This window comes from Cuculus canorus, chromosome 37 (assembly GCF_017976375.1).
Source record: "Cuculus canorus isolate bCucCan1 chromosome 37, bCucCan1.pri, whole genome shotgun sequence".
NCBI lineage: Eukaryota > Metazoa > Chordata > Aves > Cuculiformes > Cuculidae > Cuculus > Cuculus canorus.
In genome coordinates, this window is record NC_071437.1 from 231114 (window position 1) to 248020 (window position 16907).

At 63.9% G+C, this 16907-nt stretch overlaps 1 protein-coding gene across 1 annotated transcript; it reads left to right on the forward strand.

Annotated features, from left to right (window-relative positions):
• The first annotated feature begins 2032 nt into the window (after positions 1-2032).
• Positions 2033-16649, forward strand: MARK4 (microtubule affinity regulating kinase 4). The gene is made up of 18 exons (XM_054052943.1): positions 2033-2166; positions 5627-5824; positions 6457-6510; positions 6632-6680; positions 7132-7197; positions 7377-7447; positions 7935-7991; positions 9004-9240; positions 9829-9948; positions 10225-10324; positions 10644-10753; positions 11231-11378; positions 12817-13037; positions 13297-13400; positions 14256-14513; positions 14666-14745; positions 15647-15691; positions 15803-16649. Exons 1-18 carry the CDS (start codon positions 2116-2118, stop codon positions 15865-15867), a joined length of 2034 nt encoding a protein of 677 aa, XP_053908918.1. The 5' UTR covers positions 2033-2115; the 3' UTR covers positions 15868-16649.
• The last annotated feature ends 258 nt before the right edge of the window (positions 16650-16907 follow it).

The window sequence follows — 16907 nt, forward strand, 5'->3', positions numbered from 1 at the left end:
AGGGGACCCCATGGGTGACAGAGAGGGGACATGGGGGACATGGGGGACATGGGGGACATGGGGACCCCAATGACAAAGGGGACCCCATGGGTGACAGAGAGGGGACATGGGGGACATGGGGACCCCAATGACACAGGAGACCCCATGGGTGACAGGAAGGGGACATGGGGACCCCAATGACAGAGGGGACCCCATGGGTGACAGAGAGGGGACATGGGGACCCCAGAGGTGACAGGAAGGGGACATGGGGGACATGGGGACCCCAATGACAGAGGGGACCCCAATGACAGAGGGGACCCCATGGGTGACAGAGAGGGGACATGGGGACCCCATGGGTGACAGGAAGGAGTGATAGGGGACATGGGGACCCCAATGACAGAGGGGACCCCATGGGTGACAGAGAGGGGACATGGGGGACATGGGGACCCCAATGACAGAGGGGACCCCAATGACAGAGGGGACCCCATGGGTGACAGAGAGGGGACATGGAGACTCCAGAGGTGACAGGAAGGGGACATGGGGACATGGGGACACCAATGACAAAGGGGACCCCATGGGTGACAGAGAGGGGACATGGGGACCCCAGAGGTGACAGGAAGGGGACATGGGGGCAGAGGGGACCCCAATGACAGAGGAGACCCCATAGGTGACAGGAAGGGGACATGGGAGACATGGGGACCCCAATGACAGAGGGGACCCCATGGGTGACAGAGAGGGGACATGGGGGACATGGGGACCCCAATGACAAAGGAGACCCCATGGGTGACAGAGGGGACCCCATGGGTGACAGACAGGGGACATGGGGGACATGGGGACGCCAATGATAGAGGGGACCCCATAGGTGACAGAGAGGGGACATGGGGACCGCAGAGGTGACAGGAAGGGGACATGGGGGACATGGGGACCCCAATGACAGAGGGGACCCCAATGACAGAGGGGACCCCATGGGTGACAGAGGGGACATGGGGACCCCAGAGGTGACAGGACGGGGACATGGGGGACCCCAATGACAAAGGGGACCCCAGAGGTGACAGGAAGGGGACATGGGGGACATGGGGACCCCAATGACAGAGGGGACCCCAATGACAGAGGGGACCCCATGGGTGACAGAGAGGGGACATGGGGACCCCATGGGTGACAGGAAGGGGAGATAGGGGACATGGGGACCCCAATGACAGAGGGGACCCCAATGACAGAGGGGACCCCATGGGTGACAGAGAGGGGACATGGGGACCCCAGAGGTGACAGGAAGGGGACAGGGGGGACATGGGGGACCCCAATGACAGAGGGGACCCCAATGACAGAGGGGACCCCATAGGTGACATAGAGGGGACAGGGGGGACATGGGTACCCCAATGACAGAGGGGACCCCAATGACAGAGGGGACCCCATAGGTGACAGAGAGGGGACACGGGGACCCCAGAGGTGACTTGAGGGGGGACACGGAAGGGACAGAGGGTGCCCATGGATGACAAGGACACGTCCCTACAGGTAACAGCGACCCCATGTGATTCCTCTGCCGCACCACGAGTATTGGGACCCCCAAACCACCGGGCACCCACGGGTTAACTCCCCGCTCCCTTCCCGCCCGCCGGCCCTGGCCACGCCCCCTTCCGGGTCCGTTCCCGCCCCTCAGCCAATGGGAGCTGCGCGCTGGGTCTGGCCACGCCCCCCCCTCTAGCGGCGCGGCGGCCCTGTCTCCATGCCCGCTCCGCAGCCAATGGGGAGGTGCGGCGGCGCGCGCGCACGGCGGCTGCTGATTGGCTACGGCGCAGGGCGCGGGTAATGGGAGGGGGTGGGAGCATCTCCTTATTAGGGCAAAGCTCGGCGTGGTGGGTGGGTGGGGAGGGGCGTGGCTAAGATCGCAGTTCTGCTTCCGGTTCCGGTTTGCGGCCCGGCCCATGGCCGCCCCCGCCGCCCGCCCGTAGGGCCCGGCCCGGCGCCAACCCCCGGCGCCCCTTGGGGCCCTCCCAGGCCCCGCCGCCCCCTCCCCCTCCTCCCTTCCCGGTGACCTCGGGGCCCCCCTCGGCCCCGCCATGTCCCGCTGGTAGCGGCCGCGCCCGGTGCCCCCCGGGCCCCCCCCGCCCCGGGGCCTTCCCGGTGCCGCGGGTGGCGATGTCTTCGCGCTCCGCCCTGGCGGCGGGGAACGAGCGGAACGCGGACACGGTGAGGGGGTCGGTTAAGCTGTGAGGGAACCGGTTACACCCGGGGGTGGTGGGGGGGAGGCGGTTAAACCGGGGGATAACCGGTAAAACCGGGGAAGGGGGAAGTTATGGGGCTGGTTAAACCGGGGTGGGGAACCGGTAGAACCGGGGAGGGAGGGGCTTATGGGACGGGGATGGGATTAAACTGAAGGGGAACCGGTTACACTTAGAGGGAGGGGGTTATTGGGGCGGGGAAGTGTCCGGTTAAACCGGGGAGGGCGGAGGTGGTTAAACCGGGAGGGTGGAACCGTTTAAACTGGGGAGGGAGGAGAGAAGGGAACCGGTAAAACCGGCACGGGGTGGCGTTATGGAGGAGGGGGGGGGACACCGATTAAACCGGAGAAGGGGGACTGTGGGTCCAGTTAAACCCGGGGGAGGGGGGGGAACCAGTTACACCGGGAGGGAGGAGGTTACGGTGGGGGGGGGGAGACAACAGGGGACCGGTTAAACCGGGGAGTGGGGCAGTACCGAAGCAGAGAAACCGGTTACACGGGGAGGGAGTGTTGATGAGGGAGACCGGTTAAACTGGGAAGGGGGGAACTGAGAGGGGGAACCGGTAAAACCGGGGAAAGGGGGGGGGGGGGAACGGGACTGGTTAAACTTGGGGAGGTGGGTGTCCGGTTAAACCGGGGGGGGAACGGGTTAAACCGGGGAGGGAGGGTGTTGTGATGGGTCACTGCTGTGATGAGTTGGGGTGTCTCAGCGGCCCCAATCTCTGCTGTGATGAGTTGGGGTGTCTCAGTCACTGCTGCGATAAGTTGGGGTGTCTCAGTCACTGCTGTGATGAGTTGGGGTGTCTCAGTGGCCCCAGGGTCACTGCTGTGATGAGTTGGGGTGTCTCAGCGGCCCCAATCACTGCTGTGGTGAGTTGGGGTGTCTCAGTCACTGCTGTGATGAGTTGGGGTGTCTCAGTGGCCCCGGGGTCACTGCTGTGATGAGTTGGGGTGTCTCAGCGGCCCCAATCACTGCTGTGGTGAGTTGGGGTGTCTCAGTGGCCCCGGGGTCACTGCTGCGATGAGTTGGGGTGTCTCAGTGGCCCCAATCACTGCTGTGATGAGTTGGGGTGTCTCAGTGGCCCCGGGGTCACTGCTGTGATGAGTTGGGGTGTCTCAGCGGCTCCAATCACTGTTGTGATGAGTTGAGGGGGGTCGCAATGGCCCCAATCACTGCTGCAATGAGTTGAGGAGGGTCTGAGTGGCTCCGGTCACTGCTGCAATGAGTTGAGGGGGGTCTCAATGGCTCCGGTCACTGCTGCGATGAGTTGAGGGGGGTCTGAGTGGCTCCGGTCACTGCTGCAATGAGTTGAGGGGGTCTCAATGGCTCCGGTCACTGCTGCAATGAGTTGAGGGGGGTCTGAGTGGCTCCGGTCACTGCTGCAATGAGTTGAGGGGGGTCTTAGTGGCCCCAATCACTGCTGCAATGAGTTGAGGGGGGGTCTCAATGGCTCCGGTCACTGCTGCAATGAGTTGAGGGGGTCTGAGTGGCTCCAATCACTGCTGCAATGAGTTGAGGAGGGTCTGAGTGGCTCCGGTCACTGCTGCGATGAGTTGAGGGGGTCTCAATTGCTCCGGTCACTGCTGCAATGAGTTGAGGAGGGTCTGAGTGGCTCCGGTCACTGCTGCAATGAGTTGAGGGGGTCTCAATGACTCCGGTCACTGCTGCAATGAGTTGAGGGGGTCTCAATGACTCCGGTCACTGCTGCAATGAGTTGAGGGGGTCTCAATGGCTCTGGTCACTGCTGCGATGAGTTGAAGGGGTCTCAATGGCTCTGGTCACTGCTGCAATGAGTTGAGGAGGTCTCAATGGCTCCGATCACTGCTGTGATGAGTTGAGGGCGGTCTCAATGGCTCCGGTCACTGCTGTGATGAGTTGAGGGCGGTCTCAATGGCTCCGGTCACTGCTGTGATGAGTTGAGGGGGGGTCTCAATGGCTCCGGTCACTGCTGCGATGAGTTGAGGGGGGTCTCAATGGCTCCGGTCAGTGCTGCAATGAGTTGAGGGGGGTCTCAATGGCTCCGATCACTGCTGCGATGAGTTGAGGGGGGTCTCAGTGGCCCCAATCACTGCTGCAATGAGTTGAGGGGTGTCTCAATGGCTCCGGTCACTGCTGTGATGAGTTGAGGGCGGTCTCAATGGCTCCGGTCACTGCTGTGATGAGTTGAGGGTGGTCTCAATGGCTCCGGTCAGTGCTGCAATGAGTTGAGGGCGGTCTCAATGGCTCCGGTCACTGCTGTGATGAGTTGAGGGCGGTCTCAATGGCTCCGGTCACTGCTGTGATGAGTTGAGGGCGGTCTCAATGGCTCCGGTCACTGCTGTGATGAGTTGAGGGGGGGTCTCAATGGCTCCGGTCACTGCTGCGATGAGTTGAGGGGGGTCTCAATGGCTCCGGTCAGTGCTGCAATGAGTTGAGGGGGGTCTCAATGGCTCCGATCACTGCTGCGATGAGTTGAGGGGGGTCTCAGTGGCCCCAATCACTGCTGCAATGAGTTGAGGGGGGTCTCAATGGCTCCGGTCACTGCTGCAATGAGTTGAGGAGGGTCTCAATGGCTCTGGTCACTGCTGCAATGAGTTGAGGGGGGGTCTCAATGGCTCCGATCACTGCTGCGATGAGTTGAGGGCGGTCTCAATGGCTCCGGTCACTGCTGCGATGAGTTGAGGGGGGTCTCAATGGCTCCGGTCACTGCTGCAATGAGTTGAGGGGGGTCTTAGTGGCCCCAATCACTGCTGCAATGAGTTGAGGAGGGTCTGAGTGGCTCCGGTCAGTGCTGCAATGAGTTGAGGGGGGTCTCAGTGGTCCCAATCACTGCTGCAATGAGTTGAGGGGGTCTCAATGGCTCCGGTCACTGCTGCAATGAGTTGAGGGGGGTCTCAATGGCCCCAATCACTGCTGCAATGAGTTGAGGGGGGTCTGAGTGGCTCCGGTCACGGCTGCAATGAGTTGAGGGGGGTCTCAATGGCCCCAATCACTGCTGCAATGAGTTGAGGGGGTCTCAATGGCTCCGGTCACTGCTGCAATGAGTTGAGGAGGTCTCAATGGCTCCGGTCACTGCTGCAATGAGTTGAGGGGGTCTCAATGGCTCCGGTCACTGCTGCAATGAGTTGAGGAGGGTCTGAGTGGCTCCGGTCACTGCTGCAATGAGTTGAGGGGGGTCTTAGTGGCCCCAATCACTGCTGCAATGAGTTGAGGGGGGTCTCAATGGCTCCGGTCACTGCTGCAATGAGTTGAGGGAGTCTCAGTGGCCCCAATCACTGCTGCAATGAGTTGAGGAGGGTCTGAGTAGCTCCGGTCACTGCTGCAATGAGTTGAGGGGGTCTCAATGGCTCCGGTCAGTACTGCAATGAGTTGAGGGGGGTCTCAATGTCTCCGGTCACTGCTGTGATAAACTGGGGGTGGTCTCCTATGTGTCCCTGTCCCCCCAACAGCTGGCGGGCCTGGGGGGCAGCCGTTCAGAGAAAGGTTCGGCATGGTCGAGCCGCTCGTTGGGCGCGCGCTGCCGCAACTCCATCGCGTCGTGCCCCGAGGAACAGCCCCACGTCGGAAACTACCGCCTGCTGCGCACCATCGGCAAAGGCAACTTCGCCAAGGTCAAACTGGCCCGGCACATCCTCACCGGCCGCGAGGTGAGGGTGCCAGGGATAAAAATGGGGGGGTCTGGGGGTGACGGGAGGGATGTTGGAGGAGAAATGAGGGGTCCTGGGTGCGGTGGGGGGATGGAGGGGGGATCTGGGGGGGATGAGAGAGGGAGTGGGGGTCTGGAGGGGGAGATGAGAGGGGTAATAGGGGTCCAGAGTGGGGATTATGGGGAAAAATGGGGTTCCTGAGGTGGAATGGGGCAAAAATGGGGTCCTGGGGGTGGTGAGAAGGACACAGAGGGGAAATGGGGGGGGAGTGGGGGTTCTGGAGGCAATGGGAGGGTCCTCTTGGGGGGGGAAATGGGGGTTCTGGATGTGATGGGGGGAAGTGAGGAAAGCTGAGGGGACTGCAGGGAGGAAGTGTAGTCCTGGGAGAGATGGAGTGGGGGGGATGATGAGGGAGGAAATGGGGGTCCTGTGGTTGATGGAATGGAGTTGGGGGGCCCTGATTGGGGGAGGGGGGTGTCCTGGGGGTAATGAAGGGGAACCGGGAGGTCCCAGGATTAATGGGAAGGAGCTGGGGGGGGGGCCCTGAGGGGGACAAAGAGGGGAGATCTGAGGGGAGGGGTGGGGGGGATTATGGGGGTACCCTCTCCTTCACCCTCCTGTTTTCCTTCCAGGTCGCCATAAAAATCATTGACAAAACCCAGCTGAACCCCACGAGCCTGCAGAAGGTGGGGGGGGCATGGGGTGGGGGAGGCACCCCCAGGAATTAGGGGTGAGGTCTGGGAACATGGAGGGGGGTGGTCTCAGCCCTTCCTGACACCTCTGTTTTCCGCCCCCCCCCCCCCCCAGCTCTTCCGGGAAGTTCGGATCATGAAGGGGCTGAATCACCCCAACATTGGTGAGAAGGGGCACCCAGGGGTGGGTGGGGGGCACCTGGGGGTGAGCAGGGGGCCTGAATGGGGGCACTGGGGGGGCAAAGAGGGGTACAGGGGACAAGGGGTGGCTGAATGGGGGGGGTGCATGTCGGGGGAGGGCACAGGGGGGTTCGGGGGGGGTGCAGAGAGGGTTGGGGGAGCATAACGGGGTGCACGGGGGTTGAGGAGGGGCTGAATGGGGGGCATTGAGGGGGCACACAGGGGAATTGGGGGGGGCTGAATGGGGTGAGGGGGGGACTGAATGGGATGGGGGACACACGGTGGGTTGGGAGACACGGGGGAATGCACCCAGGGATAAGGAGTGGGTGGAATTGGGGCACAGGAGGGGATGTTGGGGTGTACCTGGGAGGCACCAAGGGGGTGCGAGGAGGAGGTGCGGTGGTCACCGACGCTGCTCCGCTCTCTCTTCCCCAGTGAAGCTGTTTGAGGTCATAGAGACGGAGAAGACGCTGTATTTGGTGATGGAGTACGCCAGCGCCGGTGAGACCTCCTCCCTACTCCGAGACGCTCCCCCTTGCGCTTAGACACCCCCCTAATAGGGCTGACACCCGGCACCCCGAGACAGGAATGGAATAACGGGGTGCTATTTGGGGGCAGAAGGGGGAAATTTAGGTCTAGGAGGTTTCGGGGTGTTGTCTGACCTGTGGTACCCCTGCCAGGCGAGGTGTTCGATTACCTGGTGTCCCACGGGCGCATGAAGGAGAAAGAAGCGCGAGCCAAGTTCCGGCAGGTGGGACACACGCCTGGAGCGGGAATGTTGGGAATGGGAGAGGACTGGGGGACACTGGGAGGGGAGTGTGCCTGGGGGCAGTTGGGATGGGGGGAATCAGGGAACCCACGGTGGGGTTCTGGAGGAGGCGTTGGAGGGGGCAGGGGGTACTGGCGGGGGATCTGGGGAGTGTTGAGGGAGGTAGAGGGGGGTTTGGGGGTGCGTTGAGGGCATCTGGGAGCACTGGGGGGCCTCTGGGCGGGTGTTGGGGGGGTTCTGGGAGCACTGGAGGAGGCCTCTGGGAGCGTTTGGGAGGTGTGGGAGCATTTGAGGCATCTGGGGACAGGTAGAGGGGGCTGGCATGTGGTGGCCACACGTGGCTGAGATTGATGTCCCTTAAGCCACCAGCTGTGGTGGCTTTGACTTGGGGGGGGGGGACAAGGATGAGGGAGGGCACGGGGGGGGTGGAACACATTGGTGCCCTCTGATGTCCTCGTGTCCCCTACAGATTGTGTCAGCTGTGCATTATTGCCATCAGAAGAATATTGTCCACCGTGACCTCAAGGTGGGACCTTGTCCTGCGTCCCTCGGGGTCCCCCTCTGCCACCCCACAGGGTCCCCAGGCGGGGGTGGCACTGAGTGGGGGCTGCGAGGAGCCCCCCCATCCCCTTCCCTTGGTCCCCACAGTCCCTCTGTCCCCGTGCTGGACACGGTGCCCATCTCTCTCTTTGGACGTGGTCCCCTGTCCTGGTGTCCCCATGCTGGACATAGCGTCCCTGTCCTGATGTCCCCATCCTGGCACCCATCCCTCCATCCTGATCCCTGTCCCCAATCAGTCATGACATTCTTGTCTGTCCCATGGTCCCTGTTGCAGTGTCCCCATCCTGGTACCTGTCCTTATCCCTTGATCCCTGTCGGTTGCAGTGTCCCTGTCACGGCATTCCCATCCTGAACGTAGTCCCCATCGTGGCGTTCATATCCTGGACACGGTCCCCATTGTGGTGGCCCCATTGTGGTGGCCCCATTGTGGTGGCCCCATTGTGGTGGCCCTATCCTGGACATAGTCCCCATCGCGGTGGCCCCATTGCGGTGGCCCTATCCTGGACATAGTCCCCATCGTGGTGGCCCCATCGTGGTGGCCCCATCGTGGTGGCCCCATCGCGGTGTCCCTATCCTGGACATAGTCCCCATAGCGGTGGCCCCATCGCGGTGGCCCCATCGTGGTGGTCCTATCCTGGACATAGTCCCCATCGTGGTGGCCCCATCGCGGTGTCCCTATCCTGGACATAGTCCCCATCGCGGTGGCCCCATCGTGGTGGCCCTATCCTGGACATAGTCCCCATCGCGGTGGCCCTATCCTGGACATAGTCCCCATCGTGGTGGCCCCATCGCGGTGTCCCTATCCTGGACATAGTCCCCATCGCGGTGGCCCCATCGTGGTGTCCCTATCCTGGACATAGTCCCCATCGTGGTATCCCCATCGCGGTGACCCCATCGCAGTATCCCCATCCTGTCACCCATCCCTCCACCCTGGTCGCTGTCCCTTGGTCCTTGTCCCCATCCCAATGTTCCCACAGGCAGAGAACCTCCTGCTGGATGCGGACGCCAACATCAAGATTGCGGACTTTGGGTTCAGCAATGAGTTCACGCTTGGCTCCAAGCTGGATACGTTCTGCGGATCTCCTCCGTATGCCGCACCTGAGCTCTTCCAGGGCAAGAAGTACGATGGCCCCGAGGTTGACATCTGGAGCTTGGGCGTCATCCTCTACACCCTTGTTAGCGGCTCCCTGCCCTTTGACGGCCACAACCTCAAGGTGGGAACACGATCCTTGGGAAAAGGCCTGGGAGCCAGGATTGGGGTCTTGCCCCATGGTGGGATGGGAGCAGCATTTGGAGCCTGGGCATCATCTTCTGCCCCCCCTGGTCAGCAGCTCCTTGCCCTTTCAGCCACGGCCTCAAAGTTGGGGGGTACTATCTGTGGGGCAGGGGACTCCAAATGTGGGGCAGGAATAGTCTGGGAGCAAGGCCTTGCCCCATGGTGGGGTTGAGACAGTGAATATGGAGCAGGGAATGAGCTGGGAGCAACGCCTGCCCCACAAAAGCGGTGCAAATAGCGCCTGGGACGCCAGCCGTGGGGCAGGGAATGGGGCTGTGGGGCAAAGAACGAGGGGTTGGCTGTGAGGGGCGGTTGTGGGGCTGGGGGTGGTTGTGTGGGGCTGAGTCGCAGCCGTTGGGTGGCACTGGAGGGGCAGGTTTGGGGTGTGGAGGAGTTGTGGGGCAGTTGAGTAGGGACAGGAATCACGCCTGGAGGGGGTGGATGAGGAGCAGAAGAGGATCTGGGCCAGATCCTGCCCCACGGCGTGGCTGCCCCATGGTCAATCCAACACACGTTTTCACCTTAGGAGCTGCGGGAACGCGTTCTTCGCGGGAAGTACCGGGTACCGTTCTATATGTCCACCGACTGCGAGAACATTCTGCGCCGCTTCCTGGTGCTGAACCCAGCCAAGCGCTGCACCCTGGAGGTGATAAGAGGGTCCTGGGGGGGGTCTTGGGTGGTGGGGGGTTCCTCTACACCCTGGAGGTGAAAGGGGACATGGGGGTCCCCGTGCTGGTGGCACTTGTGGTACCACTGCTGTACCCCATGGAACGTGTTGATAGAACCACCTGTGCCACCCCTATCGCCAGTGGTGGAATCTACGTTGCTGGTGGTGCCACCCGGGACGTCTGTGTCCCTCCTGGTGGCACCACATCTCCAGCGGTGGCCTTCTTAGTGTCCTCATGGACTTTGTCTGTCACAGCAAATCATGAAGGACAAGTGGTTGAACATCGGTTACGAGGGGGACGAGCTGCGCCCGTACCGCGAACCCGAGGAGGACCTGGGGGACACCCAACGCATCGGTGAGGGGAGAAGATGCCAGGCTGGTGGTACCATGGAGTTGGGGACACCGGGGTGCTGTGGGGTAGGGGGACACCAGGCTTTTGGGGGTCCTGTGGGGCCACGGTCGTAACGCCAGGGCTTGCTATGGGGCTGAGAGATGCTATGGGGCTGGGACGCTGTGGAGTGGTGGCTATGGGTTGGCCTGGTGGGTGCCGTGGGGCGACGGCCGTGAGTTGTTGCCACGTTGGCTGTAGGTCAGCACGGTGTGGGCGCGGTGGCTGTGGGGTTGGTGTGACGATGGGTTCGGTGGTCACCGCGGTGTCTCGGTGACGTTGGCAGAGGTGATGGTAGGCATGGGCTACAGCCGCGAGGAGATCCGTGAGGCGCTGAGCACCCACCGCTACAACGAGGTGACGGCCACCTACCTGCTGCTCGGCCGCGCTGCTCAGGTGACAAACAGGGACACCACCACCACAGCCCTTGCCGTGTCCCCTGGGTGGCACTTTGTCCCCTGCCACGTCCCAAAGTGGCACTGTGGCACCACATAACCTTAAGGTCCCACGCGGAGGGTGGCACCGTGGTCACTACTGCATCCCTGAGATGGCACTGTATCCTCAGGGTGGCACCTCGTCACCCAGAGTGTCTCCATGTGCCCAGGAAAGTCCCCGTGTCACCATGTTGTCCCCGTGCCATTGTCCTCACATACCTGGGGTGGCACTGCCTGTGCTGGTGTCACCATGTCCAAAGTATCTCGGTGTCCCCATGACGGGGGGGGTCCCTGTGTCACTGCGGGTGGGACCGGGTGGCCCTGTGCTAAGGTGATCCCGCATCCTTCGGGGGGGTGGCATTGGGTGTCCCACCATCTCTGTCCCCATGGTGGCACCCGGTGGCCTCTGTCCCCCTTTGGCACTGATTGGGTGCCGCAGGCGGAACCGGGAGAGTCGCGGGCGCTGGCGCGGGTGCGGGCACCCAACGAGGCCAACGGCGCCCGGGCAGCACCCGGTAAGGGTCCACCGCGCGGCTCCGGCACCACCGGCACCACCTATCACCGGCAGCGGCGGCACAGCGACTTCTGTGAGTGCCCCATAGCTGCCCCATAGCTGCGGCACCCTGCCCCACGGAAGAGTCCTGCAGCCCCCCACTCTGCCCCATGGCAGCCCCTTGACAGTGCCCCCCATGCCCACCCCATGGCCCCAGTACCCCCCATCCTCCCCACCTTCTGCCCCATGGGGCAACCCCTGAGCCCCACAACCTGCTCCACAGCAGCCCCACGCTCCCCAGTCCGTCCTGCCCCACGGAAGAGTCCTGCAGCCCCTCACTCTGCCCCATGGCAGCCCCACACTCTGCCCCATGGCAGCCCCTTGGCAATGCCCCCCATGGCCCCAGTACCCCCCATCCTCCCCACCTTCTGCCCCATGGGGCAACCCCTGAGCCCCACAACCTGCCCCACAGCAGCCCCACGCTCCCCAGTCCGCCCTGCCCCACAGCAGCCCCACGCTCCCCAGTCCACCCTGCCCCACAGCAACCCCACAGCAGCCCCACGCTCCCCAGTCCACCCTGCCCCACAGCAGCCCCATAGTCCTTCCTGCCCCACAGCAGCCCCATAGTCCTTCCTGCCCCACAGCAGCCCCACAGCAGCCCCACACTCCCCAGTCCGCCCTGCCCCACAGCAGCCCCACAGTCCGCCCTGCCCCACAGCAGCCCCATACTCCCCAGTCCGCCCTGCCCCACAGCAGCCCCACAGTCCGCCCTGCCCCACAGCAGCCCCACGCTCCCCAGCCCGCCCTGCCCCACAGCAGCCCCATAGTCCTTCCTGCCCCACAGCAGCCCCACACTCCCCAGTCCGCCCTGCCCCGCAGCAGCCCCATAGTCCTTCCTGCCCCACAGCAGCCCCATAGTCCTTCCTGCCCCACAGCAGCCCCACACTCCCCAGTCCGCCCTGCCCCGCAGCAGCCCCATAGTCCTTCCTGCCCCACAGCAGCCCCATAGTCCTTCCTGCCCCACAGCAGCCCCACACTCCCCAGTCCACCCTGCCCCACAGCAGCCCCATAGTCCGCCCTGCCCCACAGCAGCCCCACGCTCCCCAGTCCGCCCTGCCCCACAGCAGCCCCATACTCCCCAGTCCGCCCTGCCCCACAGCAGCCCCACACTCCCCAGTCCTCCCTGCCCCACAGCAGCCCCACACTCCCCAGTCCGCCCTGCCCCACAGCAGCCCCATAGTCCTTCCTGCCCCACAGCAGCCCCATACTCCCCAGTCCGCCCTGCCCCACAGCAGCCCCATAGTCCGCCCTGCCCCACAGCAGCCCCATAGTCCTTCCTGCCCCACAGCAGCCCCACACTCCCCAGTCCTCCCTGCCCCACAGCTGCCCCACACTCCCCAGTCCGCCCTGCCCCACAGCAGCCCCATAGTCCGCCCTGCCCCACAGCAGCCCCACGCTCCCCAGTCCTTCCTGCCCCACAGCAGCCCCACACTCCCCAGTCCACCCTGCCTCACAGCAACCCCTATCCGCAGGCGGCCCCTCGGTGCTGCCTGCGCCCCCCAAGCGCAGCCCCACGAGCACGGGTGACACGGAGCTGAAGGAGGAGCGGCTGCCGCCGCGCAAAGGCAGTGGGGGTATGGGGGGCACAGCGGGCACGCGTGGGGCACCCCCTTCCAGCCCCATGGTCAGCAGCGCCAACAACCCCAACAAAGCTGAGATTCCGGACCGGCACAAGGACGGCGCCAGCAATGCTGTGAGCGTCATGGGGGGCAGCTGTGGGGTGGGGGGAGTGGGATATAGGGGGCAGTTGCGGGGTAAGGGAGGGACTGGGGGGGCAGTTGTGGGGTTGAGGGGGTTGGGATAGGGGGTATCTATGGGGCAGGGGGAGCATCTGTCAGGCTAGGGGGGTAGGTTGGGGGATAACTGTGGGGTGGGAGAGGGAGAGGGGGCACTTGTGGGGCTGGGTAATGGGGCTGTGGGTCTGGCTGTGTGCTGACAGTGTGCACCCCCAGCCCCACGTGCCCCCCAGCGCCATGGGGCGCCGCAACACCTACGTCTGCACCGAGCGTTCGGGGGCCGAGCGGCACGCGCTGCTGCCCAATGGCCGCGACCACAGGTCAGCCCCACAGCTGCCCCCCCAAATCCCCCCCCCACAAGGCCTACGGCCACCCCACAACTGCTCCTCAGCCCCACAACTGCCCAACGGCCATGACCACAGGTCAGCCTCACAACTGCACCCCCAAATCCCCCCCCACAAGGCCTATGGCCACCCCACAACTGCCCAACGGCCACAACCACATGTCAGCCCCACAACTGCCCCCCTAAATCCCCCCCCACAAGGCCTACGGCCACCCCACAACTGCCCAATGGCCGCGACCACAGGTCAGCCCCACAGCTGCCCCCCCAAATCCCCCCCTCACAAGGCCTACGGCCACCCCACAACTGCTCCTCAGCCCCACAACTGCCCAACGGCCACGACCACAGGTCAGCCTCACAGCTGCCCCCCCAAATCCCCCCCCACAAGGCCTACGGCCACCCCACAACTGCCCAACGGCCACGACCACAGGTCAGCCCCACAGCTGCCCCCCCAAATCCCCCCCCCACAAGGCCTACGGCCACCCCACAACTGCCCAACGGCCATAACCACAGGTCAGCCCCACAACTGCCCCCCCAAATCCCCCCCCCGAGGCTTACGGCCACCCCACAACTGCCCAACGGCCATGACCACAGGTCAGCCCCACAGCTGCCCCCCAAATCCCCCCCCACAAGGCCTACGGCCACCCCACAACTGCTCCTCAGCCCCACAACTGCCCCCCCCCAACTTCCCCCTACTCCAAAACCGACCCTCTGAACTGCCCCCATCCCTCTTGCTGCCCCTGAAGTGCCCCCCACCCCTATCTCTGCCCCTCCAACACCCCCCCCCCCCATTTCTGCCCCCCCAAGTGCCCCCTAACATCCCACTCTTCCCCAGCTCGGTGGCTGTCCGTGTGCCGCCCGCATCCCCGTCCAGCCACAGCCTGGCTGCCGGCTCGGAGCGTGCCCGCCTGGCGCGGGGCTCCGCTGGCCGCAGCACCTTCCACGGTGGCCACGTGCGGGACCGGCGCTCTCCAGCTGCGGCCAACGGACCCCCTGCGTCCCCCACGGCGCCCGAACCCCCCACGCTGCCCCAGAGCCGTTCCCGTGCCACCGCCAACCTCTTCAGCAAGCTGACCTCCAAGCTGACGCGACGGTGAGTGACGCAGCCCCGTGTGGCTACCGTGTCCTTGGGGTGGCCACTGTGTCCTCGGGCTGCTTGCCATGGGCCTCAGGTGGCCACCGGGAGGGCTGTGTCCTGGCGGGCGATGCCGCTGCCGTCCTGGCGACGTGTGCTGTGTCTTCCAGGGTGACCCTGGATCCTTCCAAGCGGCAGAGCTCGAACCGTTGCGTCCCCGGCAGCCCCGCGCCGCCCGGCGCCAAGATCCGTGAGTAACACCAGGGCCCACTCGGTGCCCTCCCAGTGACACCAGTGCCCTCCCAGTGCCACCAGTACCCTCCCAGTGGCACCAGGGACACCAGTGCCCGGTTCCACCGGTGTTTGTGCCCCTGGCTTCCCGTCTCAGGGCCTCTTCCAGTGCCACCAGTGCCTATCCCAGTCCCCATTCTAGTGTCCTGCGGGGGGGGGTGGAAGGAGCTTGGGAGGGCAAAACTGGGGGGGCAGAGCAAGTCCTGGGCCCCCCAATGCCTTTCTTTGCCCCCCCAGTGCCTTTCTTTGCCCCCCAATGCCTTTCTTTGCCCCCCCAATGCCTTTCTTTGCCCCTCCAATGCCTTTCTTTGCCCCCCCAATGCCTTTCTCTGCCCCCCCAATGCCTTTCTCTGCCCCTCCAATGCCTTTCTTTGCCCCCCAATGCCTTTCTTTGCCCCCCAATGCCTTTCTCTGCCCCTCCAATGCCTTTCTTTGCCCCCCCAATGCCTTTCTCTGCCCCCCCAATGCCTTTCTTTGCCCCCCCAATGCCTTTCTCTGCCCCTCCAATGCCTTTCTTTGCCCCCCAATGCCTTTCTCTGCCCCTCCAATGCCTTTCTTTGCCCCCCCAATGCCTTTCTTTGCCCCCCAATGCCTTTCTCTGCCCCTCCAATGCCTTTCTTTGCCCCCCCAATGCCTTTCTCTGCCCCTCCAATGCCTTTCTTTGCCCCCCAATGCCTTTCTCTGCCCCTCCAATGCCTTTCTTTGCCCCCCAATGCCTTTCTCTGCCCCTCCAATGCCTTTCTTTGCCCCCCCAATGCCTTTCTTTGCCCCTCCAATGCCTTTCTTTGCCCCCCCAATGCCTTTCTTTGCCCCCCCAATGCCTTTCTTTGCCCCCCACAATGCCTTTCTCTGCCCCTTAGGGTCCCAGACGAACCTGAGGGAATCCGGGGATCTACGCTCGCAAGGTAAGAGCCCTGCCCCATAGACCCTGCCCCACAGCCCCCCCCCTGCTTGGCCCCCAGCCCCACGTCTCGGCCCCTAGATTCACCCCATGGCTCCCACCTATCCCTCCGCAGTTGCCATCTACCTTGGGATCAAGCGGAAGCCGAACCCTGGCTGCTCGGATGCTGCGGGCCTGTGAGGATACGGAGCTCCTGACCGCAGCCATGGGGCGGCATCATGCCCGGCCACGTGCCAGCCCCAGCCCTTCCCGCTCTCCTGCAACCCTCAGCCGGGCACCCGGTAGCCAACTCCTGCCTCTTTGGCACCTTGGCCTCTACGGCGAGCGATTCGACGTCCGGACGGCATCGCTTGGAGCCTTCTGTGCTATCCTGGCACCTATGGGCCGAGCGTAACACCAGCTCCAAGGAGCCACCGGAGCTGGAAAAACCCCACCTCGAGGGCTGTGCCCGGCCTGGGGGGGGATACGTTGGCACCAGGAAGGAGGCACTGGATCCGGCACCCAGGATTCTGGAGACCACCCAAGGGATGTACCGTATCCAACACCCGCAGCAGGAAGGCGCCTCCCCCATATCCCCCCCCCCAGGGATGCACTGGAGCTACAACCCAGGGCTGTGTCGGCACCGGGATTCACTCAGCAGCCGTGTCAGATCCAGGACTGCGGAATACACCGGAACCACCGAAGGATGCAGCAGATCCGGCAGCTACGGCTGCGTCGGCGCTGGATCTGGCAGCTCTGGGAACCCTTGGGGATCTACGGGTCCGTGGTGGAGCTGCTGACTCGGGGTTGGGGAGCATGGGGGGGACACCCCAGCTCCGGAACTACTGGGATTTGGCGGTCCCAACTGCCCCCCCGGTGCCCTGTATAGCTGTAAATACGGCCCTGGGCCCTGCGGCACCGGTGCCGCCCCCCTCCCCACCACATTTTTAAGTTATTCCAGCCCAGTTTGTGCCCCCATCCCAATAAAGAGAGGAAACCCAGGGTCGGTGGCTCCTTGGCACCGGCACCGCCATCCACAACTTGTCTGCTCGTCGTGCCGTCGGCTTCTATCGGTGCCACATCCCTTCGGCGCCAAGGATTTGCACGGATTGGCGTTGACTCCCTTTGCCGTCAACGCTCGCTGCCGTTGACTCCCTTTGCCGTCGGAATCGGCGCTGGCACCCATCGGTGTTGGCTTCTTCCACCATCGACGCCCTTTGCCATTGGCACCGATTGGCGTT